Genomic DNA, 27553 nt, shown 5'->3' on the forward strand with positions numbered 1-27553 from the left:
TTCCAACAGGAGCATCTGTTTATTGGTAGTGATAATAAGCCACTCCCCAGCAGTCACTGCTGTAGTAAGACAGGACTCGGTGTCTAAAGGTACTAAAGTGACAGAGACATCACAAAGCACTGGGGACATTCATGACTGCAAACTGGCTCTTCTCCTCTGGTCAGGGTGATGGCACTTAGTGTCCTTCCTGACCACGCCTCCTGGTCCCCGCTGATGCACACGTTCCTTCCGTTCGACCCTGGAGGATAACAGACCTGCTCCACGCATGTGACCTCATCTCTGAAGATAATCTCGCGGAGCATCCAGCTGGTGCCACAGACGCTCCAGCAGGGACGCCACAGTCTGGTGACAAGATGGTTAGCACCAAAGAGCAGCTTCTGCTTCCTCGTCACGAGTAAACACGACACTTTTTAAATTCTTTTTTCTTTTTTTTTTTGTAAGGAAAGAAAAGTTGTCTTTTAAAAAATATATGGCACTAGAGTGTAAAACTATACACCTGCATCCAGGGAAGCTTCCTACGGACCTCAGAGCCATCCATGCCTGTCTCCCGTCAGATGTAGAGCTGGTGAGAAGCCAGAGTGTCCATGAAAGGACGCACCAGGTTGTCTGTGGAGAAGTAAAAGATGAGCCCGAAGGTGATGGAGATGGGGAGGGCGGGCAGGGCCTTCTTGAACACGGCGAGCAGCAGGAGAGTCAGACACAGACCCTGCAGGACATCAAGGTGAGGAAAGGCGGTGACGCGTGGTGGGTGGCGCAATCCCTCAGACTAGCCTGAACTGCCACAGACATGCAACCGTCTTTTCTTGATACGCAAGAGCCCCTCCAAGTGCACGGGCCAGGCTCCTCTCTCACACACCTCCCTCAGTCAGGACACCTGGGTGTCGGCTAAGTGTGGACACAGCCCTGGCCAGGCCATGTTGCCTCTCCATCTGGGGACAGCAGTCACACAGGATGGCAAGAGTGTCTCTCCAAGGAACATGCATTTACAAGAGACCCAGATAGGCTAAAGTGAAATCCTCCTGAGGTGCTAAGCAGAAGACACCACGGAAATCATAGATGCCATGTAATCCAGCCCTTTGGAGGCAAGCATGGTGGTGGCCCTTGCCACCTCCACCCTTGGTGTCCAGGGTAAGGACAAGGCACCAAAGTCCCCTGCCCATGGGACAACAAGTCCCAAGTCAGATAGTATGGTATGGGAGGAGCCCAGGGTCTATTATCCCGTGTGGGCACAAACAAGCTCTCCGGAGCACTGGATGACAGGCCTCTCAGGGACTCTCCCAACATCTAAAAGGAAGCATTCTCTAAGATGGCACTGCGGGATATGTCCCCCAGCTTGAGTACCAGCCATCAGAGCCTCCAGATGACACTGTTGCTGGGGTCGGAGAAGCCAGGATTCAGCCTTTATGGGGTCCTGGTGGCACAGAGAACGTGTAGCTGTGGAATGGGCGGGGAGTCCTTCCACACTCCTCCCTGGCGGCATCGAGGTAAAGGCCTTTGGCTATTCCGTCTCCCATAAATCTCAGGCAATTTGCAATCTAGGAATCAGGGACCAGGGCCCGAAGCTTTCATCCAGAGCCCAGAGTGAGTGAGGTACATGTGGCCAGGGAGACGGAAGCCTCTTGTCCCTCCCCGGGTGCTCTCTCTCAGAAGGGAGCAGGTCCTGGAGACCACACTCTGGGCGAGGCACCTCTCCCCTCACAGCCCTTGCCCTAAGAGGGAAGACAGCAGCCACAAATGCCCTGTGCGGCCCCCCTGCACCACGCAGCCCACTCACAATGAGGATGGCGATAAAGCAGGCCAGGGTGGTGTTCCAGTCTCCATTGCCGGCGGCCGCCGCCTTGCCCACCAGGACACTGTAGAAGATGAAGTCTCCCAGGCCCAGCTTTACGCCCCCTATATGGAGAAAAGAAAGCGGCCCCTGTCCAATCCCACTGATGGGAAACCTCAGCAGGAAGCAGGCAAAAACAAAACAAAAACTGGAAGTGAAGGGCTAGGACACTAGCCGAGGGACCCAGCAAACGGGTCAAGGGGCAAGATGAATGTACCCCTCAGTAGCACCGCGGCAGACTGGGTACAAGATGAACTACCTAGGAAAAGATGGGGGCGGGGACAAGGACTGAGTGACTGGCAGCCTAGGCAGAAGCCTGGAATTGAGGAGAGCCACTTAGCTAGAGAAAGGAGAAAGAGACAATCGCTCCCTGCCGGGGCTGCAGGCTGCTGTGTGGTTTAGCATGGAATCCGACTACAGGGATTTTTAAATAAATTTACAGTCACCACCCTCCAGAACAGGGATAATGCGGTGACAGGAGACTCGAGGAGGCCCCCACCCTGCTGTCCCGTGAAGCATGCCATCTGAACTCGGGCACCTTACTTTCCTCCTCTTCCTCCAGCTCTTCCCCTGGGTAGCCAGGAAGGGGGGCTTCAAAGGCTTCAGGGTATGAGGGCTCCCCAAAACTGTCATAGGAGTCTTCTTCTGAGCATCCAAGGAGAAAGGACCCCCGTCATCACACACCGTGGGGAATGGCAGGGAGAGACGAAGGCTGGTCAGAAGGTACAAAAATCCAGAAGATTCTCCAGCACCCCCCCCCACCTCAGGGCTCCCCACCACCAGCCCCCAACACTATCCAGCAAAACTGAGGTAAAAAACTGGGCACAGGATGGACAGTCCAACTGTCACTGTCTAGGACAGGTGGCAACGTCTGGCTCTCAGATAACGTGACCGCCATTCTGAACCTTAACCCATAGAGGGGCCAGGCCAAGCGGGGTGCAGGAGAGGCTCTCCCCTGAGACAAGGCTTGAGTCCTACACTCACCCATCTCTGGGTCATAGGGGAGCTGCAGTGTTCCTTGAGAGGAGGGATCCAGCTTCGCCATGCCCACGGTCCACACCATGGCCGCTGCAGAAAGAGCAAAGGGACGCACCTCAGGTAGTACTCACAGGAGCTGCCCCTGGCCCGGAGGAAGTGGAGCCAGTGTGAGTCCCCAGAAAGGCAGCACAGCCCCTCCATCCTGCAGGGGTGCTCATGCTTGGCCGATAGGGGCCACGGGGGCAGGAGTCCAGGGTCACTGGCTGGGTGGGCATGGGTATTTCACCTTTGTCTTTTTTACCCTCCTCTCAAATAACAACAGCGACAAGAGTGATCAGCGAACAGCGTGCTGGACTGTGTCTTTTTAAAAATAGTCTTTTATCGTATTTTTTAGGTTTCAGTTTATCACAAAAAGGGAGGCGTGGAAATGATTTACATGATGAAGTAGTTCAGAACGTCCGTGGGATGGGCGGCTTCTTGTGGCGTCATTTCAACAGTGATTTCAGTCCACAGACTTTCCAAGAATGTCACCACCTCCAAATGAGAAGTAATTCTTGTTGCCTAGAACAACTTCCCTGCCTCCGTGGTCTGGGAGATAAACTTGTCTCTGACTTTCACACTAACTGGCTGGATCCCTCCACCCCTTCCTTTAGAGACTGATAGTACTGCTGCTTGCAAACTCTTCCGTGAAATTTTTTCTGAATGCATAATGCCATCTTTGGTCTTCAACCAATACTCTGTCAAACAACAGAAGAAACCTTCGAGAAGCCTGTCATGATTCTTGCCATCGCAGCTAGAACCTAATAGTCTTTTTTTTTTTTTTTTTTTTTTTATGCAACATAAAAATGCAACCATGAAGGGCTGGAGAGATGACTCGGTGGTTAAAAACACAGATTGCTCTTGCAAAGGTCCTGGGTTCGTTTCCCAGCACCCACATGGTGGCTCCCAAGTGTCTGTAACTGCAGTTCTGAGGGAGCCAATGCCCTCTTCTGGCCTCATGGGTACTGCATGCATGTGGTGCACAGATGGCCATGTAGGTCAAACACTTACATACATAATAAAGACAAAGCTTTTTAAAAACAACTTTTAAAAGTTCGGTCCTGGGGCTGAAGAGCTGGTTCCGTGATTGGGAGCCCCTGCGGCACAGTCATGAGAAGCAGAGCTCACAATGACTCCAGGGCCCTTAACAAAGCTAGAGGTCTTGTAAATGCCACCGCCGATGCCAGCCCTGAGGGAGCTGATGCCTGCCTTCTGGCCTCTGTGTACATGGGGTGCATATATGTTCAGATGCTCATACAGACACACCTGTACACATAAAATAAACATTTTAAAATGCAATGTCTGCAGATCTGTGTATTCAGATCTGTGAAACTAACCCCAGTTCTTTTCATCTTATAAGATGGGAACTCTGTACCCTCTAAACACCCCCCCGCTCCCTACAACAGGCCTCTTGTGGGAGGCCAGCTCCCACCTTTTCAAGGGTTCCTATGAGGAGGCCAGAGGGGTAAGAAAATATTAGACAGAAAGAGAGTGAAGAGGAGATAGCTTCAGGAGGACCTGGGTCAACACCCAATGGCCTTTTCTGTTTATTCAAAAGGGCTTTTTATAACAATGCCAAGGGGTGGGACAAAAGACCTCCCCCTTGCTAAATCAAAGTACATCATACAGCCAAGTGAGGACCCTTCCAAACACCTGGTAACCCCACCGGTGGTCAAATCATCCCCTTATGCAGCCCTGCTGGGTAAAGCAAGCCCAGATTCTCAGACCCTGAGTAAGTTCTCACCAGGAAACCTCTGTGGGTCTCCACAGGCCCTGTATTCACCACCCACTTGATTTTATGTCTTTAATTTCACCTACTCTTGATCCACCTGTAATTTAATTTGCTTATGCCAGTGTCCACAAGGTTTAACCACATCACCATCTCAGTCAGAATCTCCTTTTGTAAAGGAAAAGCAATATTCCACTGTATGGGAATCCCACATTTTGGCCATCCATTCACCCTCTGGACACCTGGATACTGCTAGCTCTGAGTGGCTAAGGATGATGTTGACATGGACACAATGTCCCAACACTTGTTTAGTCCCCGCTCTTCATCCTCTCGGGTATACAGGCACCATGGAAACATCAGGGTCACATGGTACTGACTGAACTGTTTCTCTCCACAACTTAGGCTCCCCTCGGAGTTTATTACTCCGCGTTTCCACTTCCCCAGTGGGACGTTCACACTGCACACAGCCCAAACCCACGCTCAACACCCCCACCACCTGCCCTCCCAGCCTGTCCATCTCTGCAAAAGGCAGTGGGTCTTCCCTGTCGTCTGGACACAAAGCACTGCCATTAACCTTAACTTACAGCCCTGGCAAGCCCTGCTCAAAAACTGTCCCAGAATTCACTTCCCCTCATAGTCTCTACTGGTCCCCCATACAAACCCCGCTTGCCCTTCGTGGGTTGTTTCTTGGCCTTCACACTGGCTCTGGACTGGACTACTGTCCTTGCACATTTTACTCTCCCCTTAGTAGGCAGGGTGATCCTGTGAAAGGGTTGGCCCAAAGCTTTCAGGGGCTTATCTCTCCTTCAAGAAGAAGGGCCAGAGTGTCACACCGTGGTCTGCAGAGCTCACACTGTCAGGACCCTTCTTCCGTTATCCCCTCCCATCTGCTCTAGCCACAGACTCTGGGTGCCCTCTGAGCACACCTAGCCCAGGCCTACCTCAGGCTCTTTAAATCTACTGTTGCCCCCCCTTACCCCAAGCGCTGGCCTTCAGATTTCTACCTAGCGCTAACCCCTAGCAAAGTCAGGTCTCTGGCCAAGTGAGACCTATGAATGAAGGCTCCCTGGTCACCTTTAGCAAAAGAGCCTCCCCCATGGCCCCGAGGAAGTCCTTGGCCCCTTGCCTTCCTCTAGTCTTTAACGGCATTTGCTACCTCCTGGCTTACACTTGTCTACCTCCCTAGTTTATGTCCACCCAAGAATGAATCCTCCTTCACACACAAGGGAATGCACGGCCTCAGACACCCAGACTGACCAGAACCGTCCATCCCTCATCCTTACAGCATCCTGGGATGTGCTTTCCAGCCAAGGGGCATGCTGCTGCCAATCCTCCGCTCGGAGCTGGATTCCTCACTCGTTATGATTACCCAGGTCTGCAGATGGTTTCCTGGGTACCCGAGGCATCAGAACCCGGAATCACGGGCTCTATACTTACAAAGACCCACTGTCAACAGAGAGCGGCCGCTGCCACCACAGGGAGAGAACTCTGTGAGCTATAAGCTTGCCTCCTGCAAGACCTCTATGTTGTACACAGGGCCTACCAGCAAGTAGGGGCTCGACGTAAAGTGGTAACATTCATTAAATACATATATAAGCCACATCCCTCAAACGCGACCCCAAGGCTGGAGGCAATCCCTGTGCCTTCCCACTGCCAAGCTGCTGTCCGTGAACCCCAGAGAGAAACCGGGGACCCTGTCCCCCAAAGCTCATAGGACTCTGGCGGTTACAAGGCTCTAAACGCTGCAGGTTCATAGGGATGTGGCCTATACAGTGCAGACTGCCAGATGGTAGACAGAATATGGCCACAGGACTGTCCACACCCCCCTAGGCACCCCCTTCCAGCCCTGATTTCCAAACCTTCTTCCTGGCAAGGTCCAGCCCACCAGGGTCTCTAGAAGCAGAACCCTCCTGTAGGTGGTGACCCTCACAGTGTTACCATGACTTGATCCTCGCCTCTGGTTGAGATGGAGTACATATCCTGTCAACTAGCAAAACCATGGCCAACTACCATGTCTCCACCAAAGGCTACCTGCTGACCCCCCTGGTCTAGCAGAGGCATGGAACCACTCACATGAGTATATCAGGGCAGGAAATATGGGCTCATTTCTCTCCTGGGCAGTTTCCACCAGCATCCTCAGTGGCCCCTTGGGGCATAGCACAGCCACAAGATCTGGGAAAACAGAGATATCCTTGTCATATTAAAGGGGACCTTTATTTCACAGTAGTGCGAAGAGGAACCACCCCTCCGTCACCAGGAACCTAAGTGAGCTCCAGGTCACACCTTGCTGCTGGCCTGGTGTCCCAAGCCCACCAATCTGGAGTTTGCACTGGCTGGAGCCAAAGCCAAAGTAGAGAGAGCAAGGTGTCGAGACCCACAAGACGGTCTTGGAAGTCCTACTTCCCTGCGTCCCCAAATGTTCACCCTTAAAATGGGCGTGGTGGCACAGGCATGGTACTGATGCTACTTAAACAACCGCTCAGACCTGAGGAACCATGGCTCGCTCCTGCACATCCACACTTGATGAGTATATTGGCAGTTTCGGGCAGTAAGAGTGGTCACTTTGGGGTGTGTGCCTCAAGTATCACAAAGGGGAGTCTGTGGGAAGGCCTTCTCAGGACAGGAGGTGGAATGTCCCGCGTGCCTTCCCACCTGTTATCATCTGAATGTGAAATGTCCGCTGGAGGCTCATGTTTTGAATGCTTCTTCTCTAGCTGGTGACACAATTTTAGGAGGCTTTGGACTCTTCAGGAGGTGGCCGCTAGCTAAGGGGTGCAGATCACTAGAGGTGGCCTTTTAAGGTCAGACCCATCCCCGAGCCCCCATAAGTTCCCTGTTTCCTGGGCCACTATAGGAAACCTCTGTCACTTGCTCCTAGTGAGCCACGCCCCTCCTATGATGGACTGACACCCTCCGACACTGTGAGCCAAAATAAATCTTTCTTCCCTTAAACTGTTTCTGTCAACTATTCTGGTCACAGCAATGCAAGGGTAACTGAGATACCACTCCACCATTGAGGCAGATTCACCCAGGTTTCGCACCAGGCCCCAGCTACCTACCATACACAGAGATAGCACCCAAGATGACCCAGGCAGACCACTCCGGCAGGTACTTGATGAACACCAGGGCCATGAGTGCGCTGATCACGATGAGGTAAGCCTGCTGCAGCATCAGCGGCCCCTTCCAATGGATGCATACCATGCCCACAGCTCCGAAGTTCCAGATGGCCAGGAAGAGTGTGGGGTAGTCCATGGCCACGTTGTAGGTCTTGAGTACTTCTCTGCAGTCCCAAGGTGAAGCAGGGCATGGGATACTCGGGGTGGGGGTAGGGAGGGTGCCACACCCTAAGGTGTTGGACACCCTCTGCTCTCAGCCATTAAATCCCAATTATTTATTTTCAACATTCCCATCCTCCATCTCCATGGGCCCCCACTCCTAACCACTCAGCATTTTCCAGAATGTGGTGGTGGTGGTGGGGGTGATAGCTGATACGTGGGTCACACAGCCATGCAATGGACCCACCTGGACAGCCCTGTGCAAAGGTGAGGACCTAAAAAAAGTGTTTCTCTTTGAGCCTCTGGGTTAGGCTGATATCCAAAATCAAAGGGCAAGGGGGGCAGATAAACTAGGAAGGACCCAGGCTTAGCCCACCCCTCTCCCCAAACAGAACGTCACTTGGAGAGGTTTCCACCTGCTCAGTGTTCTCGGAAGGCTTTACCATGCTTCCTTTGCTCATTGTAAATCAGGAGTCAGAAAGAAACCTATGACCTACCACGGAGCCCACGCCTGTGTCAAAGCCTGGAGGCCTGAGCTCCTGGAGCAGCTGACACTGAGGGAGACCACCTTTCCCCACCCAGGTCCCTCTTATGCCGCTGTGCCATAGGGAGCGGCTGCTCAGCAGCCAGCACTCACCCGAGGTAGATGTAGGTGAACAGGAACAGGAGCATGAGGGACGACATAATCAGCCAGCCATGGATGAACTGGACAACAGAGACAAGAGTGCCATTAGTGCCGGGCGGTGGTGGCGCACGCCTTTAATCCCAGCACTTGGGAGGCAGAGCCAGGCAAATCTCTGTGAGTTCGAGGCCAGCCTGGTCTACAAAGCGAGATCCAGGAAATGCGCAAAGCTGCACAGAGAAACCCTGTCTCGAAAAACCAAAAAAAAAAAAAAAGAGTGCCATTAGCGCCGGGCGGTGGTGGCACACACCTTTAATCCCCGCACTGGGGAGGCAGAGCCAGGCAGATCTCTGTGAGTTTGAGGCCAACCTGGTCTACAGAACGAGAATCAGGAAAGGCTCCAAAGCTACACAGAGAAACCCTGTCTCGAAAAACCAAAAAAAAAAAAAAAAAAAAAAAAAAAAGAGTGCCATTAGCAGGATGGAGATACGCCAGAGAGATAGATACTTTCATCTGTCCTTCCATCTGGCTACCAAAGGTGGCACTGGGTGGTGGTGGCACACGCCTTTAATCCCAGCACTTGGGAGGCAGAGATAGGTGGATCTCCAAGTTCGAGGCCATCCTGGTCTACATAGAGAGTTCCAGGACAGCCAGGGCTATACAGAGAAACCCTGTTGTTTTTTGTTTTTTTTTTTGGGGGGGGGGGAGTTGGACCCCAAAGAATTAAAATTTCCCTAGGAATTTCATGCTTTCAAAAGGAAAACAATGAAGGTTGGCACTGGCCAGAGGAACTGGTCTCCAGGAAAAAGACTTCACATACTTCTGACAGAGCATCAGGATGAGTGAAGCCCAGATAGTGATGGGCAGGACCGGGTCTTGACTGAGACTGTTTAACTACGCATACCCTCATGTTAGGACTGGAAGACAGACCTGATGGGGCGTCAATTGCTGTGGAACATCCTTTTCTACAGTGTGAACATGTACTACTCTCACTGGTTAATAAAAAGCTGGCAGGCCAGTAGCTGGGCAGGAAGTTAGGTGGCGCGACCAAACTAAGGATGCTGGGAAGAAGGACCTAGTCAGGAGTCACCAGCCAGACACAGAGGAAGCAGGATGAGAATGCTGTACTGAGAAAAGGTACCAAGCCATGTGACTAAATATAGATTACAATTATGGGCTAATTTAAGTGTAAGAGCTAGTTAGTATACCCCAGCAGAGCATGTCTAAGTAATATTAAGCCTCTGAGTCAATTATTTGGGAAATGGCTGCTGGGTATTTGGGAGTTGCTGGGGGACAGAAACTTCCGCCTACAGCCAATGGATTTGGAGGGCCACTGGATCTCCTTGTCCCACTTCCCAATATGGCCACACTGAATAAATCTCCCATTTCTGCTTTTTTACTATTGATTTGACTTTTTAAAACTGGCTTATGGCTAACAAGCAGCCAAGTCTAGCTTCTTAGGGTTGCCAGAGGCACAGGTTCCAATGCTAACTCTGGTAACTAGAGCCTAGACATGCTTCTTGATTAGCCTACTTTGGGCCTATTACAGGAAAGGAGGGCCAGGCCCCTTAGGGGGTTCTCCCTAGTCACCTACAAGCGTCTAGGGGAGACGAGAGTCCTAAGAGTCTGTTGAGCCCCAACCTGTGCTGGCCTACCTCTGCACATTCATCATGGGCAAAGAATATGCTGTGTGGGTGACCAGCCCCCACTTTTACAGGGTTCCTATGAGGAGGAGAGAGGAATAAGGAACTTGTACATAGAATGATAGGCCTAGCTGAGAAGAAGACAGACAGAAACACAAGATAGCTTCAGGAGGACCTGAGTCAATTCCCAATAGCCCCTTCTGTCTCTTCTAAAGGGCTTTTGAAAGGAATGCCAAGGGGTGGAGCAAAAGACTTCCTCCTAACACAGCCAAGCACAGACCCTTCCAAATACCTGGTAACCACACATGCACATGGTCAACCCAAACCTTTATGCAGCCCTGCTAGGTAAAGCAAGCTCAGATCTCACTAGGAAACCTCTGTGGGCTCCCACAATGCTGGTAGTCATTACTTCCAGATAGCATTCTAACTCCCTGAAGAGAGCCTTCAAAGTTCTGGCTGGAAGACATCACAAAAACAGGCGATATTTAATAGGTAAGATGAAGGCTAATCCAGACAGAGTCAGGGGACTCACTAGCTGCTGTTTAGAATGAGTGACCAGGGCAAGCCTCCTGAGGGGCCTGACAGAAGGAAAGTCACTTCCCACTAAGGAGCTCCAGACAGGCCCTCAGGAGAGCTGTCTCTCCTTCCCTGGCTGAGCATAGAGGGGTCAAGGACAAGACTCAACTCTCAAGGGTAAGCTGTGACACTTCCTCCCAGCCTCTCTTCACTTCTAAGGACTAACCTTGGTCACCAGCTCAGCCCACTGGGTCTCCATCAGACCCAGTCTACCTGGAGGAAGGGCCACGGCTGAACTGTACACCCAGCCTTACAGAAAGTGTGGCCTTTGGAACCTACTCAAAGTCTTCACCCCAACCATGATGTGTCTGGGGTACGTCATCTTGGAACTTCCCAATGACCCTGACTGAAAGGGTGGTCAAGCCACTTCTATGGGTCTGGCCATGTGACATATACTGACCCCAGCAGGGTCACTCCCCATGCTATTTCTACTTTGTTGTCATGTTCTCATTGTCTAACCAGCCCTCCCTCGCACTCTGACCACATCCGCCCCTCCTTCCTCTCTAGTACATATGGAAGCCCTACCTCGTTCACATGGGCAATTGTCACTGATGAGCTAAGCTTGGGTTCCTGGAACATTTCCTGACAGCCCCTCTTGTGGGTCAACCCCTATCACCCAGCGGAGCCAATGGCTGGCTCCCTCTATCACCATGGCTTCCTCTTCTTCTCCTGCTCCATAAACACAGCTGCCAGAACACAAAGGACCACAAAGCCTGTGGCAGCAGTTTTGAATAGGTAATGCCTAGCACAACTTCCTGTTAGTCTTAGGGTTTCAAAGCCTACAAGGCTCAATCCAGTGTCGGAAAGTTGACGGCACAGTTAGACCTAGTAGCACGGGTCTGTAACACCAGTCATAGTTCACTGGTGAAGCTGAGGAGTTTGTCTACAAAATTATATATAGAAAGTGGGCAGGAGAGATGGGTCAGAGGGTAAAGGCCATTGCTGCCAAGCCTGGGGACCTGAGTTTAATCCCTGGAACCCACAGGATAAAAGGAGAAAGCTGACTCCAGACCACATCGGGCACCCGCTCCGCTTCCAAGCCAGAAGTGTTGAGGGTACAGCTCAGTGGTTTAACTAGTGTGTGCAAGGTCCAAAATTGAATCCCCATTTGGGGGTGCTGGGGTGGGGAGTATGACATCACTGGGGATGATGCTGTCTATAACTGGGGTCACACAGGATGTGACTCTTCCAGTACTCCACGGGGAGGCTCAAGGGCTACAGAAGAACGTGACCCAAAGGGTTCTCAGAGTCAGGAGACCTTCACACGGCACATGAGCATCTCTATCTTAGGGGAGATGGAAAGATAAAAATAAGCCTAGAGAAAGTCTTGGGGTGAGGCAAACTAAAACAGAACTGCAGAAGAAATAAAATTAACTGCAGAGCAGGAGAGTGTGTCAGGAACGCGGCAATGGAGCGCTCAGAAGACAGTGGGTGGGGGGGGCATGCCGTTTAAAAGTCAGCTTTAGGTCAACTTCCCACGGGGTCAGAGAGCACGAAAAGGCAACCCACTCTGCAGAAGGAAGGAACCTGGGTAGGGTTTAGACAGTTGCCATGTGGTAGTGGCTCCATCCACATCTCACAGCAGGGGTGGGGTAGAGGGGGCGGGGCAGAGGGCAGGGCAGGGCAGGGGGCGGGGCAGAGGGGCGGGGCAGAGGGCAGGTAAGGGGCGGGGCAGAGGGGCGGGGCAGAGGGCCACAGACCTCACCTTGTAACATCGATACTTGTAGAGTACCACTAGGAAGATGGTCATGACCACGATGACGCTGATCATGATGAGGGTGTTGAGCACAGAGTTGAGGAGACGCTGGCCCACCGAGGGCGTGTCCTCAGTGAAGGGCGTGTAGATGCTGAAGAGGTCACCGGAAGAGCTCAGTTAGAACCCTGGCACTGGCTGGGCCCTGATGGGGCCATTGCTATCCATGAGTGTCCTCTGCCTCTAGGGCCCGTGACCTGTAGCACTCTGATAACTGGAACCATCATGGCAGCAAGGACAGGCGGTACCCCATTGAGACCTGGCTCTTCCACTGGACTTTCCCACTTCCAGGCCCTCAGCTCTCGTCCCTACCGACAAGACTGGCTGCCTGCTTCTCCCCGTGATGATTAATTTTGATTGTCACTGTGAGTGGATCTGGAATCCACTAAGTAGCATGCCTCTGCGTGGGTCTGTGAAGGCGTTTCTGGGCAAGATTAACCCTCCCCAGGGTGGGCAGCCTAGGTAGAAAGAGGTTAAAGCAAACAGTGCTCTTTGCCTGCTGTCCTTTGTTGCTCCTTGCCAGTTAGAGAATCCACCCTGCTGCTGCTGCTGCTGCTGCTGCTGCTGCTGGGACCCTTCACTAACAGCAGAACCTCTGTCTTCCAAAGTGCACTAAAGACTCTCTGGGGATCTTCCAGGCATTCAGCAACAGATTGGGACTGCTGAGGTATCCAGCCTTGTGGACTAAGCGGCTATGGGGTTCTCGGCCTCTTTAATGTGCAAACAGCCATTGTTGGACTACCTACACTGTTGTACACGCCAATCTAGTATATCCCTTAACGCTACTTTATTGGATAAGCCGATTTAATAGATCCTTTTTCGTATTTGGTTTCTGATCCTCTAGAGAACCCCAACGACACATTCCATCGACGTTCTGCAGCCTCACACTCCCAAACCCCCTGCTCCCCCAACTGCTGCCACAGGCACTGCCCCTACTCTGGAACCGAGTCACAGGCATCCTGCTCTTCCCAGCTCCGAGTGCGGGAGCTATGCTGGCCCCGCCCTCCCAAGGCCTTCCATCCATATTACTATGAGTCCCCCGCAGGCTACCAGCCTCTTAGGAGTGGGGACTCTCCTACCTCCTCCTTTCTAAAAAGGAAAAAGGATCCAAATCCAAAGTGAACAGTAAGTCTCTAATGGCAACGATGTTGACGATGTGCTCAGCAGTGAGGAGCCAGGGAGGGAGAGGAAAGGGCTGAGGTTAGGGAGTGCTCAGTTCTCTGTTGTATTTATTAAAGTAATAGAAGGGCCTGATAAATCTCCCTCGTCTGCTGGAAGCGTGCTAAGAAATCATATGGTCCGACTCTGTCACCTCACATCTAAGGGAGCAGAGACCCAGACAGGACGCGACTCCCCTGGGGTCACATGGTGTTTGAGACACAGTGGGCCAGGACCAGGTACTTGGTACATGGAGCTCAGTGCTCTGATACCAAAGCCAGTCTGTATTCAGACTCAACTTGGCCTTCAGTGAACACTGTGGGACCTTTCATGCGGATTAGCCCACTTAATTCTCCAGGGAGCCCCATAATTAAACCCGAGAAACAAACAAGGAAATGGAGGTGGCACAGAGATCAGACACATGCCCAGACAAGTCACATGACAGGAGGCAGTGAGTCAGGGTGTGAGCCTGGTCTTGGTCACTGTTCTCCATGGCCACCAGCACAGAGCTACAGGCACAGTAGCCGAGGGAGCCTATCAATCACCACCCCAACCTCCCAATGCCAACCCGGCCCCCAACTCACAGCTGCCCATTCTTCTCTGTGTAGAAGCGCACGGACTTGATGGTGGCCACCACCACAATCATACACAGCGTGACAGGCACAAACAGCATGATCACATGCTTCGCCCCATACTTGAGGGTCAGTTCTTCCTCCAGGCCCGGCGGACGCCCAGGAACCCCGCTGCAGGTGTAGCGGTCTGGGTCCTCCTCCCCGTCTTCCTCGGTGTCCTGGCTCCTCTGTGGGAAACCACATAGTGAGGGCCCCAGAGGCCCCCACGGCAAGCTGCTCCTGCAGGGGCTTTTGGAAGTAGAACTGAGAAGGCCAATTGCTGCTTTCTAGACATGAGGAGTGTGAGCTCCGATTTGGGTCTTGGGACATATAAAAGGTTTAGGACAGTGGTGGAGAAGGTTTAGAGCTAGCCTGCGTAGCCACAGAAGGGCACATCAGAGACCCTTATGCTTCCCAAGGACAGGGACTAAGGCCGCTAACCAACACGGTCACTTTGGACAGATGGGTAGGAGAAGGGAAACTGAGGCCAGACATTTTGATTGGCTAACTGGCAGAACCAGCATGGAGGGGACTTTCTCTGAGCATCAAGATACAGGGCTCCTTCAATACCAGTTCTTGGCATGGAGCACTCCAAGTTAGCTGTTCACTTGAGGCCAAGGAAGAAAAAAAATCCAGTAGACAGGAAAGGAAGTAACTAAAAGGCACAAACACCCAGGAGATAAGAGAAGAAACCACGGAGAACCAGTTGGTAGTGTGACCTTGAACTGTGAGAACCCACCAGGGCTCAGAGGCTAGGCTTGATGAGAGCAAGGGAAAGGATTAAGGGTGGCTGGAGGGGAAAGGGGCCTCTGAGCCTGGAAAGGTTTTAAATTCCTACAAGGAATAAAATGGAATGAGATCCAGGCAACCTCAGATGCGGTTCGCCTGACCAGGAGGGAGACGGCCAAGTCAACCAGCGGACTCTACCGTTGTCCTGGCCTGAGGCTGCAGCAGTCAGGGTCACAGTGTGGCACCTTTCCCGGCACACAGTCAAGCCTGACTCAGGCCAACTCAGCTTGTGGTTACCCTGTCTGGCTATCGACCCAAATCCTTCCCTTTCAAGTAGCTTTCATTCCTATCAGCTTAATGTCTCTGTGTCATTGGCCTGTCCCAAGCACCCAAACTCATGGTACCTGGAAACAGCAGCCTGCATTTGAAAGGTAGGTGAGGGGTGGGAGGGGAAGGGGAATGTGTCAGCCAGCCCACTGTATACCATAATTGTATACAAAGCCCTTACAGATAGAAGATGCAGATGTATCATGGCCAGTAGACACCACTTTGGCCAATTTCTATGTTTATTTGCTCTTCCTGAATGGAAGAATGCCTGGTTTCATCCACAGGTTAGTAAGCTCTCTCGCTATAAGAAACACCTGAGATAATTCAGCTTATAAAGGAAAGGGTCTAGAGGTCTCAGTCTGTGATGGATTGACCCTGTTGCCTTGTGCCTGTGATAACCACACTGTGGCAGAAACCACGGAAAGGTGTAAGCTGCTCCCCTCATCGTCAGGACACAGAAAGAGGAGGCAGCGGGGGCTGGGGGTACAGTTAAGCTCCACCCCTTCCAATGACCTGAAGCTCTGCACAAGGTTGCAGTCCTTAAAGGTTCTGCTGCCTCCCAATCATAGCACACGAGGAACCAAGGTTCAGCACCAAAGTCTTCGGGACGCATCTCAGCTCCAAATTCGGTAACCCGTAAGACACAGGCGGGGTTGGAGAGATGGCTCATCAGTTAGATGTAGAAGACCTGAGTTCAGCTGCCCAAGTTAGGAAGCTCACAACTATTTCTCCAGCTCCAGGGGTTATGATGCCTCATTCTGGCCTCCATGGATACATGAACTCACATGCATATACCTCCACACAGGTATACATTAATACACATAATTAAAAATCACAATGACATAGGAACCTCAGGGCCTTGGGTTTTGCTTTTGTTTTTGTTTCTCCACAATGGCCCCGTTTTAAGGCCAACAATTGCTGGTGGGACCTACCCACTGGGCAGTGTTCTCTCCATCCTCCGGGCCTGGCCTGCCCTCCTGGCAGGAGCGTGACGTGGGGCTCTCGGCTGACATCAGGGATGTCCGCTCGTCACACACCTCTTCCTCACTGTCAGAGGCCATGAATGTCAGCATGATCCTGCCTCAAGTAGCACCTGGAAAAGAATCACAGGGACCTGATTCCACCTTCCTGACAGGTGAAGGCAGTGGGGGATGGGGTGGGGGGGGGGTGGGGGACGACAGGGTGGCTTGAACACCAGGCACAGGTCTTGCCTCTCTAACAAGCGTCCTAGACATACACGTCAAACAACTGCTGAATACAGTTCCAAAAGCCAGCGAGAGGCCACAGCAGCCTTGTCTGAGACTGGCTGGAGCGGACTCCTATCACATGGAGAAAAATGTCCAATCGGAAATTGTCCGGGCCACTCCGAACTGTCAGAGTTTGTTCAATCCATAAACATCTATGGTTAACCTACTGTGCTTGGTTCTGGGGCTTCCACCTTGAATAAGAAACACCCACATCCCATCAAAACAAAACAAAACAAGTCATCCAATATGACAAATGACATACCATCAAGATGATAAGGGAATGTACCTCAGAAGCAGAGATTTCATGTTTCCTAGAGAGGACTCATGCTGGAGGTTAAGTTCTTGCCAGTGGGACAGTGGACAGGCCAGACTACGGCCACACCAGGGAGGCCCATGTCATCTCAAGGAAAGCTGGGTATTGACAGTGTTCCCTCTAGCTGGTGACTGTGAGGGGAAGCACAGAAGCCAGGAGGAAGTGTCCTGATGGGGGGAAGTGGCCCGATGGGGGAGGGAGCCTGAAGGGAAGACATAGCTGATGGGAGGGGCTTACATGGGGGACAGAACAGAGGATAGAACCCAAGATACTGGCTAGGCTGGACTAGGATGAGGAAACAGGATGTTATCAAGGAAAACTGAATGTGTTCCAAAAACCCAGTGTCTGTGCGTTGAAACTGAGACACCATCTAGGGGTTCCTGAGGGTGGGGTACATGGAGATTAGAGTCTTAAGCTCAAAAATGGCAGCTAAGTCCCAGGAGCCACCCAGACAGTGGGGGGACATGACCCCTGGATGTACCCACACAGAGGGATTGGAGGAGGGAGTCGCACCGCCCCCAGATTTTCTGTATGGTTCTCCATGTATTCTGACACAGCGGGACCCAGTACAACTCCGAGTCTCCGTGTTTTGGGACCAGGAACAACCTCTGGGAGGATGTGACCATGCACATGTCTGGATGGACACTGCCACTACCAACAACATTACCTCAGAGTCAAGCTTTGTGTTACTGAGTCAGGAGCAGGCCTGCTCTTCGACGAAAGCCTGTCTCCAGATAGGTCACTCTTGGAATTTATGTGACCTTCAAATGATTAGACGGGGTCCTTCCACCAAGGCAGGGCCTGTGGCTGCTCTTCTGAAGTCAGCCATGCTGGCTGTGGCCTGGGTAGTTCCCACAAGGACTCCCCCCAATCTGCCATCACAGATATGATACAGTGCATGTGTTTGCCTCTCTGATTGGGCCTACTACAAAGGTACCCTCTGTCTTCACAGGATTTGCAAAGTGAAGAAGCCCAGAGCCCCCAGAAGTTGCCTCTCGGGTTCTCCCGGACACTGAGAATGGAAACACAGCTGTAGAACCCCACCGGCACAGAATGGGGTGCTGAGGACCCTGTACAGTATGTCACTCTTAGAGCTGGATGATCTTGGGTCTTGAGGACTGAGAGGGACAGGGAGTGGGCCGGGAAGGTGTATGAGCGGAGACCGAAGGAGGTAGGACATTCTGGAAAGAGGTAACTAACTATTCAACTATATGAACAAGATGGGAACATAACTTGATCTTGCCTCAACAGCACCAAGAGACTTGTGGTGGAATCAGGTAGGGTAGACCATCCCAGGGTGAAGGGTCTGGGTGTCTGACCCAGGGGAAGGGAGCTTAATCCAGCCCAGGTATCTCCTAGGATAGAAGTGTCCTTTACCTAGACTAAACACAGCAGAGCATGCTCTAGGTGAGTGTGATCTACTGCCCTAATACTTGGATTCTAGAAGGGCAACTGAGCCTGGGGCCTCAGGGGAAGGGGTTCCACTTCCTGGAGACCAGGCCGTGGAACCAACAATCTATCCAAGAGAACTCAGTTTAAGGGGGCGCAGCTTCATAGGTCGACTTGCATGAGATCTAGGGAAATTCTTAGCCAGGTCGGGGTCTACAAGATTGTAAGGTCCCCTGTCCTTTTTGTCCTCTTTGAGGCCTGGTTGCCATATCTTAAACACATATCCGGGAAACCCAGGAGTTCTCCTCACTATCCCTTCCAGCAACTGTGAATTCATTTACTCACAGGCATCTAGATCAGGGGTGTGCCTCAGTGGCAGAGTTTGGCATGCTGGAGGCCTTGGGTTCCATGTGGGGGGTGGGAGGGCACAGAAAAAAACTGATAAAATTCAAGGTTACCCTTAAGCCTGGCTGTCCTGTTTCTGGTCTCTATGCTAGGCTATTATCTGAGCTGCTGTGATAAGTACTCCCATGGAAGAACTCAAGAGAGTTTATCCTGGCTGGTGGCTCATTATGGTGAAGTCACGGTGGGAGGAGCTTGAAGCAGCTAAGCAGTCTGAGAGCAGAGAACAATGAATGACTGCTGGGCTCAAAGTCTTTTCTCCACTTACACAGTCCAGGTACAGTAGCACCCGCAATGGGCTTGTCTTTACACCCCAAGTAACAAAATCAAGATAATTCCCCCCAGGCACGCCCAGAGGCTCCTCTCCCAGGTGACTGTAGAGTCTGTCAAATTCACAATCAATTGTCACAGCTATAAATTGCACTGAGCTGCACTCTGAGCCAGTCTGGGCAGTGTGTTTTGAGATGATGACTCTGTACACTCAAGGCCTGCCTGGGGTGGGCCGGGCCCAGGAAAGAAAGGGAGCCTTTTCACCCAGTACCTTCCCACTCCCACGTCCAGCACTACTTGACTTCAGGAATGAGGGTTAAAACTGCACAGCTCAGCCGGGCGGTGGTGGCGCATGCCTTTAATCCCAGCACTCGGGAGGCAGAGCCAGGCGGATCTCTGTGAGTTCGAGGCCAGCCTGGGCTACAGAGTGAGTTCAGGAAAGGCCAAAGCTACACAGAGAAACCCTGTCTCGAAAAACCAAAAAGAAAAAACAAAAAATACTGCACAGCTCTTTGTCTTGAACAAAGGGCTTGGTCACACAGAAAACAGAGGGAAAAAAAAATACTCTCAGACTAGCAAAATCTCCAAATAACACTAAAGGAGGGCTGGAAGATCTGGGAGTCAGATGCTGGTGTGTGTGTGTGTGTGTGTTTAAACTATATGTATAGTACTGAAAACAGGAAAACCTCAAAGCTACGCAAAGCCTCAGACCTTTTGATCCGGAAATGCTCCTTCTTGGTATTTTATCTAAGAAAAATAAATTCATACGAAAATATGTGCTGTAGTTATTTGCTATCACAAAAGTAAAAACAACTGAAATTTCTGACTCTCTTCACTGGCACAGGAACCCCCCTCCCCTTATCTACAATTCTACTTCCTGTGGTTACAGTTATCAGTGGTCAACTGAGGCCCAAAAACATGAAATGGAAAATTCCAGAGTAATCAACTCATACATTTTAGGTAGTTTTTGTTCTGGTGGGAGTTCTACCTCAGCCCTGGTACCCATATACCCAAAGAATCTGGAATGTTCTGGTGGAGGCCCCACCTCTCTGCCCAGCCCCAGCCCCTCAGAAAGTCTGGCCAAACAAGGCTCCTTCTCCAGAGATGCTCAAGACCACTCTCACAGGGTATTTAAACTGCACCCCAGAAAACAGACATGTATTTTTTGTTGTTGTTGTTGTTTTTTTTTTTGTTTGTTTGTTTTTGGTCTCTCATCCTGTCTCCTCTCTGGGGGGCTAGAGAATCACCTGGGAATGCTTTACCCATTAAACTGGGGCTTTTTTCTAATCCTGTTTGATTTGAATTGAGGCTTATGGGGATGCAAAAACTTTTCAGTTTTCACTATAGTATACTGTTCTAATTGCTGGTTTGTTCTTAATAATCTTTTGTTGTGTCCAATTTATAAATTAAACTATCACAAGTGTGTATGTTCAGAAAACAAAACACGGTTTCCACAGGACTTGGTATTCGTCATGACTTTGAGAATCCATCCAACTGAGGACAGATCCTCCCCAGCTTGTATGAGGAAGAGGACCCACTCACTGCCTGTTCCTCTGATGGGGACTATTACAGGACCACTAAAGCCTTACTTCAAACAGTACTTAGTAATTAAAGTATGAAGTTAAATTTAACAGGATGTAAATGGTCTCCTAATCACCTGAACTTACACACACACACACACACACACACACACACACACACACACACACGGAAGACTAGTAAAACTATTACAAAACATTAAAGGTCATTATCTTTAGACCAGCATGGTTGTAGTTTTTTGCTCTGTATTTTTCAGCATTTCTCCACTTTATTTTCAGACAGGCTCATGTATCCCTGGTTGGCTCCTACCTTAGCTATGTAGCTAAGGATGACCCTGAACTTCTGATCCTCCTGCCTCCACCTCCCACAGGCATGCACCACTACACCCAGCTTATGCTGTGCTGGGGATGGAACCCAGGGCTTGCACACTAGCCAAGACTTTACAGAGTTACATCTCCAGCTTTTTTTTTTTTTTTTTTTTTTTTTAAATAATCAAGATGGGTTGCATCTTCAACCTACTGCTTTTTTTCTTTTGAGATAAGGTCTCACAATTAGCTCTGGTTGGCCTGGAACTAGATTGTGTAAACCAACTAGTCTGGAACTCACAAAGCTCTGCTTTCTGCTTCCGGGGTGCTGGGATGAAATGCCTGCCCACAGTACCTGACAAGCTACTGGTTTGTAAAGGGAATAATAGACATCGACACATCCAGGGTTTCCTCTCCTTCCGGAATCACCGGCTTGGCCTGGGGAAAGAGATGAGAACCCAGGGAGCCACTGGCATTTTCTCCAAAGTCCCGAATGGCAACAGCTGCTTCTCCAGGGGCCCCTTTGGATCCCCGAGGGCAGGGTCAGCCAGGCGTCTCTGTTCTGAAGCCTAATGGCACCGAAATTCTCAGAGGGAAAACAAACCACCACTCAAATGTGCAGATAAACAACCCCGCTGGATCTGCAGCCACACCAGAGCGCTGCAAAGAGCTAGCTCCTGGGGGGCCTGACTCAGCACAGGTGAGGATGCGCCGGGCTCCCCCAGTGCTGACACACGCATGCTCAACCAGCTCCACAGCGCTGGCGTCCACGGGAAAACAGAGGGGCTGACCGGAAACAGTGAGGGGAGTGCGGGCACAGACTGTTCTGGAAGCCCTGCCTGCACTGTGGCGGAGGAGGGATTAAGCACTCTGCTGATTTTTACTACCTCACTGACTGGAATCAAAATGTTGATTAGCTGAACTCAGGGGCCCGTCTGAGGCACTGAGAGAAGTTTCTCAGCCCGCAGGGTTCCTGCAATTATCATGGAAACCAGGTGACCCAATTTCCTCAACCTGCTTCTCAGAGAAGGGAAGCAAAGGTTTGCCCTAATGTTTAAACTCAGTGGCCCCGGTAGGAAAGAGCTTTGAAAATGACACAGAAAATTCCAGCGCCTGGTGGAAAACAATGCTCCAAATGTGGACTGGAAACTACATGGAGGGCCGCAGAGAGGCTTGGATTCCCTGACCCCTTCCCAATGGGCCAACGGAGCAATGTCCTTGGCTTTCAAAAGGTCACCTTCTGCCGGGCGTGGTGGCGCACGCCTTTAATCCCAGCACTCGGGAGGCAGAGCCAGGCGGATCTCTGTGAGTTCGAGGCCAGCCTGGGCTACCAAGTGAGCTCCAGGAAAGGCGCAAAGCTACACAGAGAAACCCTGTCTCGAAAAAACCAAAAAAAAAAAAAAAAAAAAAAAAAAAGGTCACCTTCTGTGGTCACATGGCTACTTCCCAGAATCCCCATGACCGCTGGAAAGTCCCAATCTTCCTCTACACTAGGGGTTTCCCCCAATCCAGCAACACCCTGAGACATCCCAGATTCCAGCCCTACCTCTATCCATTCCCACCTGACCACGTGTTTGGCTGGTCTGCCTGGCACTTGCTGAATGGTTCTCTTGGATTCTGGGAGGTCTCAGGCAGAACTGGAGTTAGAGCGCCAGACCCCAGACCCTCAAGTGGGGCCTCCTGCCGTGGTCCTTGTCTTAGCCTCTGGACTTGGCTCCATTGCCTTTTTCTCTTGAAGAACCTGGGTTGGGGCCACTTTCCTCATTTCCTGAAGTGGCCTGGAGGAAGGGTCACTGGGAGAAAGAGACAGGGAGAGTGTCTCCAGCACATACCCTCAAGTAAAAACTGCAATAGTTTTTCTTTAAATGAAACACAGCCACCAGTGGTCGGAGATGTATGTGGCATGAACCATATATACTGGACAGCTCCTGACCATGCAAGGTGACAGGAGCTATTTCCTCTTTGGTAGACAACAGAATAGGTTGCCTCGTAAGATTGGGGGGTGCAAAGTGTCTAGCCACGGTGGATGTTCAAAAGATGGGAGTTACCATGGAAACAGGAGGGGACACTGAGAGGGGCTGACTGAGGGCACCCGGTGCCCTCCTTAGGAAGCTAGGGAACTGCTAAGTCACCAGAAACATGTACAAAGGCCAGGCACCAGGGAGATCCTGTTTCCATCCAGCCTCAGCCGGACAATGGGTACATTCTGTCAAAGGAATGAGCTCGTCCATAGGATGACGTGAAAGCTGGGCTGAGTACCTTAAGTGCCATCCGCTGGTGCCCTGTTTCCTAGTTCAGGAAACCGAAGCCCAGGGTCGCTGGGGGCGAAGGGAGACTAAAGGAGTCACATGAGGACCAACAGATAACAGGTCTCTAAACTGCCTGCAGAATGCCATTCCCTGTCCAACCAGCCCTAACAGGTTCCTGCACACAGAGGCCAGACAGCCAACCCCATCCATACCCTCAGGCTCTACTCATGGATTAAGACGGCACCTGTCTGCCATGGACAAGGATATATCTAGAAATGCCCTGCCCACTCCCAGATGGTGCCAGTTTACAATCCTCAATGAAGTCTCTCTTATATGCCCCATCTCCGACTCCTGCAGGTCTGTGAGGCTCAGAGCTGGACTTGACAACCCATGGCAATGAGGGAAGGGGATGGGCTACTGCTTTCCTGGGTCAGTTCAAAAGACAAGCAGGAAAGGGTCCTGCCGTGGGACTAGTCAAAGAAATAAAGACATTTTCATTGACTGGCCGCACCCATCACATCTGGTTTTCCAGACATCACATCTGGTTTTCCAAGATGTGTAGGGTAGTCTTCTGTTACTAAAACAAACACATGAGATACAATTTACATTAAAAACAAACAAAAAAAAAATAGTTTTACTTTCTTCAGCTTAAAAACAAAACCCAGGGTCAGGTGGGCCTGTGGCTTTGGGCTTCTGGTACAGCAAAACTACTCAGCTCAGATTCAGAAAGTAAAAAAAAAAAACAAAAGTGACAGTTTCTCATTCTCACCTCCAATAACTAGAAGACCTCCCAGCAGATCCCACCTGCAAAATATCTGCAGGGACCCAGAGCAGTTATTCCCGAGCTGAGGGCAAAGGGATGTCTTTTTTGTCAAGGCTTTTTTTTAGAATAAGTATGTATTACTTTTATTTTTAAAAACACGAGGAAGTTTCTGGCTAAGGTATAACAGGAAGGTGGGAAGTCTTTCGATTTCCTTCATCGGCAAAGATGAACAAAACAAGCCAGGCAGACAGTGGTGGCGCATGCCTGTAATCCCCGAACTCGGAGGCAGAGGCAGGCGGATCTCTCTGTGAGTTTAAAGCCAGCCTGGTCTACAGAAGCAAGTTCCAGGACAGCCAGGGCTATTCCACAGAGAAATCATGTCTCAAAAAAAAAAAAAAGAAAAGAAAAGAAACAAAGAAAGAGAAAGAAAAAAAGGGAAAGATGCACAAAACAAGCAAGCTGTTCTCTCAATCAATGCACAGGCTACAGAGAGTTGTCTCCTTGGAGCATGCCTCTTCTTTCCTGAGGACTGACTTGGAATCACTTTCCCCAAAGTGTTCGGTGATGCCATCCCTAAGCCTGGGGGGGTAGACTATATGTGGACTGAGCATCACTCCCCAGGGGCCACGGTCCCAAGACAGATGGGAACAGTGGCAGAAACATTTGCTCTCTGCAGGTCCCAGCTGAGCAGCATCCAACCTCAAAGCAACAGCTGAAAACCAGCCACAAAGCTTTCTGTAGAAATACCATGTGACCGACTTACACACACACACTTACACACACACACACACACACACACACACACACACACACACACACACACGAAGCTTTGATGGCTTCCTCTCTCTCCCTCCCCTTTTGTTTCAGCTTTGGTTTTCTAGTGGGAGAACTCACTATTACAGCCAGGACAACATTAAACCCTGGATCCGCTTGCCTCTCTACCTTCAAGTGCTGAGATCACAGGCCTTCTGGTTTACTAGAACTCACAGAGATCCCCCTGCCTCTGCCTCCCGAGTGCTGGAACTGAAGGCCTGTGCCATCATGTCCACTTGCATTTTGGTTTCTTCAGGGTGAAAACCAAAGGCAAGCCAGGGCAATGACACTTGTCTAGAACCAAACGCACTGGGAGAAAAAGCTGAGGCAGGGATCCTGCCATTAGTTTAAGGCCAGCCTTGGCTACATAAAGAACACCAAACCAATCAGGGCTACACAGCAAGACCTTATCTCAAAATACAAATTTGTTTTCTCCCAGGTTCTCAGGCTTGTGAATGAAGACCTCCCAGAAATGTTCTGGGTAGTAGTGTAGACACGGGAAAGAGGTGACTACGGGAAGTCTGTGGATAACCCCAAAGGGACAGATAACACATGGAGCAATGTCCAAAGCCTGTGCTGACAGGCAGTGGAGCCACACAGCTGGGCAACTGTGCCCCCCATCTCCCCGCCCCAAGGCCCCAGAACTCAAGTTCCCTGACTTTAGAAGAGTCATACTAACTGTTTCAGTATCCCTTTAGTTTTGTCTGGTGATTTACATTGTTGTCTTGTTTTGTTTTGTTTGTTTTCTGAGACAATGTTTCACTTTGTTGCTATGCTGGCCTGAAACTCACTCCATAGCCTAGGCTTGCTTTGAACTCACTATCTTCCTGCCTTAGGGATTATGCACTGGAACTACAGACATGAGCTATCATATTACTTAGGTTCTTTTAATTACATTTTATGTATTTTGTCTGCATGTATGTCTGCACGGCACATGTGTGCACGCCTGGTGTCCACAGAGGCCAAAATAGGCCTGGAACTGGAGTTAGAGATGGTTGTGAGCCTCCATGTTGAACATGGGTCCTCTGGGGGTGTGACCAGTACTGTTAACTGCTGGGCCATCCTTTCAGCCCATTACTAAGTTTTTATAATAACTGTGATAACCACTGGACAAAACGGCTTTTTTACCATGGATGCCCAACTCCTAACACATGGGCATGTCACATGGTTATTACACCAACAACCCAGAGAGGCCAAGTCTGGCAAGGAACTCACATGGCAAACTGTATGCTACAAGCCTTCGAGCCACCACAGAAGGGCCACCGGACAGGGTTCCGCCAGAACCCTCTGCTCCTGGCCATCAGAGCAAGCAGCAGCCTCTGGCAGCATCCCTCATCCTGGTCTGTCTCTATAGTAGGGCGTTCATTTCCACATACAAACGTGCACGGCCTATACTGGGGTATGGGCACGTCCACACAGTTCTCCAAACCCGGTACAGCTTCCTCCCATCCTGTACCTCTGCCCCACCCCACCCCCATCCCTGCCAGCCTGATTCTAGCCACCGTCCTGGGAGCCAAGGAATGAACCTGGATGGCCACCTCTGGAGCCAAGGAATGAACCTGGATGGCCACCTCTGGACTGAAGTCCAGACGCTGGCCCCTTCACCAACTGAAGACACAGGACCTGATACTGTTCCCGGCTCCACAGAGTCTCCTGCTCCCAAAGGGGAACCTGAGCCCTACACACCTGGAGCGGCTTATGCAGAAACTTTAATTACTGCCGGAAGTCTTGGCTGAAGGCCTGGGAGGCTCAGGTGTCCACAGAGGGACTCTATAGACATCAGGTGCACCCATTCTGCATGCTGGAGTCTCTCTGTCCCCAACAGACTATTCTGGGGGACAGCTGTCCATTGAGTTAAACTGGTCTGCATCTGTGCTGATATAGATCCTCCATCTGTAAATGGATGCAGTTATTTCAACAAACAGCTTTAAAGGCGAATGATTCCCTAAGCAGAGATGCTAAGACATTTTAACTAACTAGCAAGGGACTTACTGGACAGCAGAAGTAGAGGCCCAGGCACCAGGCTGTAAGCCTGGCTCTACTGTATCATACCCAGGAGACCTCGGGCAACTGCACTTTTGGTTCTGAGAGTTGTTCTCCCCGACCCTCCCTTTCCTCCCCTGGCCTCACGCATGCTCGGCAAGCACTCTACCATAGAGGGCATCCTTAGCCCTAGGCGCGGTTTCTTCATCAGTAAAATTCAGTGGCAACTAGATCTTGCTTTCGAATTCCTTCGGCTTCAAAGGCTTGATTCTGGGCGTCTCCCCACTGCTGTAAGAGACTTACAAAACACCCAAACACCACTGCTAACAGAATGCCAGCCTCAGAGCCAGCCTTGGGCCCTGTCCTGCGCCCCGCTCCGCACACAAGGAGTTCCCACTCACTCGACATCTGTAGCAGAGCCCAGATGACCCAGGTCAAGTCCTAGGTAACAGGGACCAAAATCCATGGTCAATACAGCTGTGAGACCCACGTGCACTGGCCCTTTAACACCTCGCTCCGCGCCTACCCTGCCCGCGGCTCCCGAGGCAGGAAGGGACGCTGAGGGCACCCGGACGGACGCGGCCAGAGGCCCAGGGCCTCTTCCTACGCTCCTTCCAAGCCCCAGTTCTGGGCGGGCCACACAGCCGCCTCCCCGGCGCCTTTTCCTCGCCCCCGCGCCAGCCAAAGAGGCCGCGATCGCTGCCGGGGCCCGGACTCGGGTACTCCGAGGGGGCCCGCAGCCGCAGCGGTCAGGAGAGTGCGCAAGAAGGGCCTCGCTGCATCCGGGCTCTCCATGCGGCTGGCTACCCGCGATCAGTGACAGGTACCGGGCCGCACGCACCCCAGGCCCGCCCTCGGCTCACCTGCTCCGCCGCGGCGCAGGGTAGAGTTTACGCCGCGGGCGGAGCGCTTCTCCAGGGCTAGCGCCGGCCCCGCCCACTACCGCGTCCGCCCACGCCCCGGACACGCCCCCGGTAGGGACCCGCCCATTGCTCTGGCTCCACCCCTGTCC

The 27553-nt window shown here is 51.4% G+C and overlaps 1 protein-coding gene across 7 annotated transcripts; it reads right to left on the reverse strand.

Moving 5' to 3' along the window:
* Positions 1-27506, reverse strand: Psen2 (presenilin 2). Of its 7 annotated transcripts, none has more exons than XM_076548081.1 (12): positions 27405-27506; positions 16201-16361; positions 14186-14400; positions 12396-12537; positions 8487-8554; positions 7634-7854; positions 6648-6746; positions 2813-2896; positions 2372-2473; positions 1775-1893; positions 524-706; positions 1-424 (listed from the first exon to the last, which is right to left on the reverse strand). In XM_076548081.1, exons 2-11 carry the CDS (start codon positions 16339-16341, stop codon positions 551-553), a joined length of 1347 nt encoding a protein of 448 aa, XP_076404196.1. In that variant the 5' UTR covers positions 16342-16361; positions 27405-27506; the 3' UTR covers positions 1-424; positions 524-550. The 7 variants fall into 7 exon arrangements, with proteins under 7 accessions (XP_076404196.1, XP_076404199.1, XP_076404197.1 ...); XM_076548084.1 differs by lacking the exon at positions 27405-27506 and adding an exon at positions 27068-27402; XM_076548082.1 differs by having other exon boundaries at positions 1-706; positions 2372-2470.
* Positions 27507-27553: the final 47 nt, after the last annotated feature.

The sequence above is a fragment of the Peromyscus maniculatus genome, chromosome 11 (assembly GCF_049852395.1).
Source record: "Peromyscus maniculatus bairdii isolate BWxNUB_F1_BW_parent chromosome 11, HU_Pman_BW_mat_3.1, whole genome shotgun sequence".
In the NCBI taxonomy this organism is placed as follows: domain Eukaryota; kingdom Metazoa; phylum Chordata; class Mammalia; order Rodentia; family Cricetidae; genus Peromyscus; species Peromyscus maniculatus.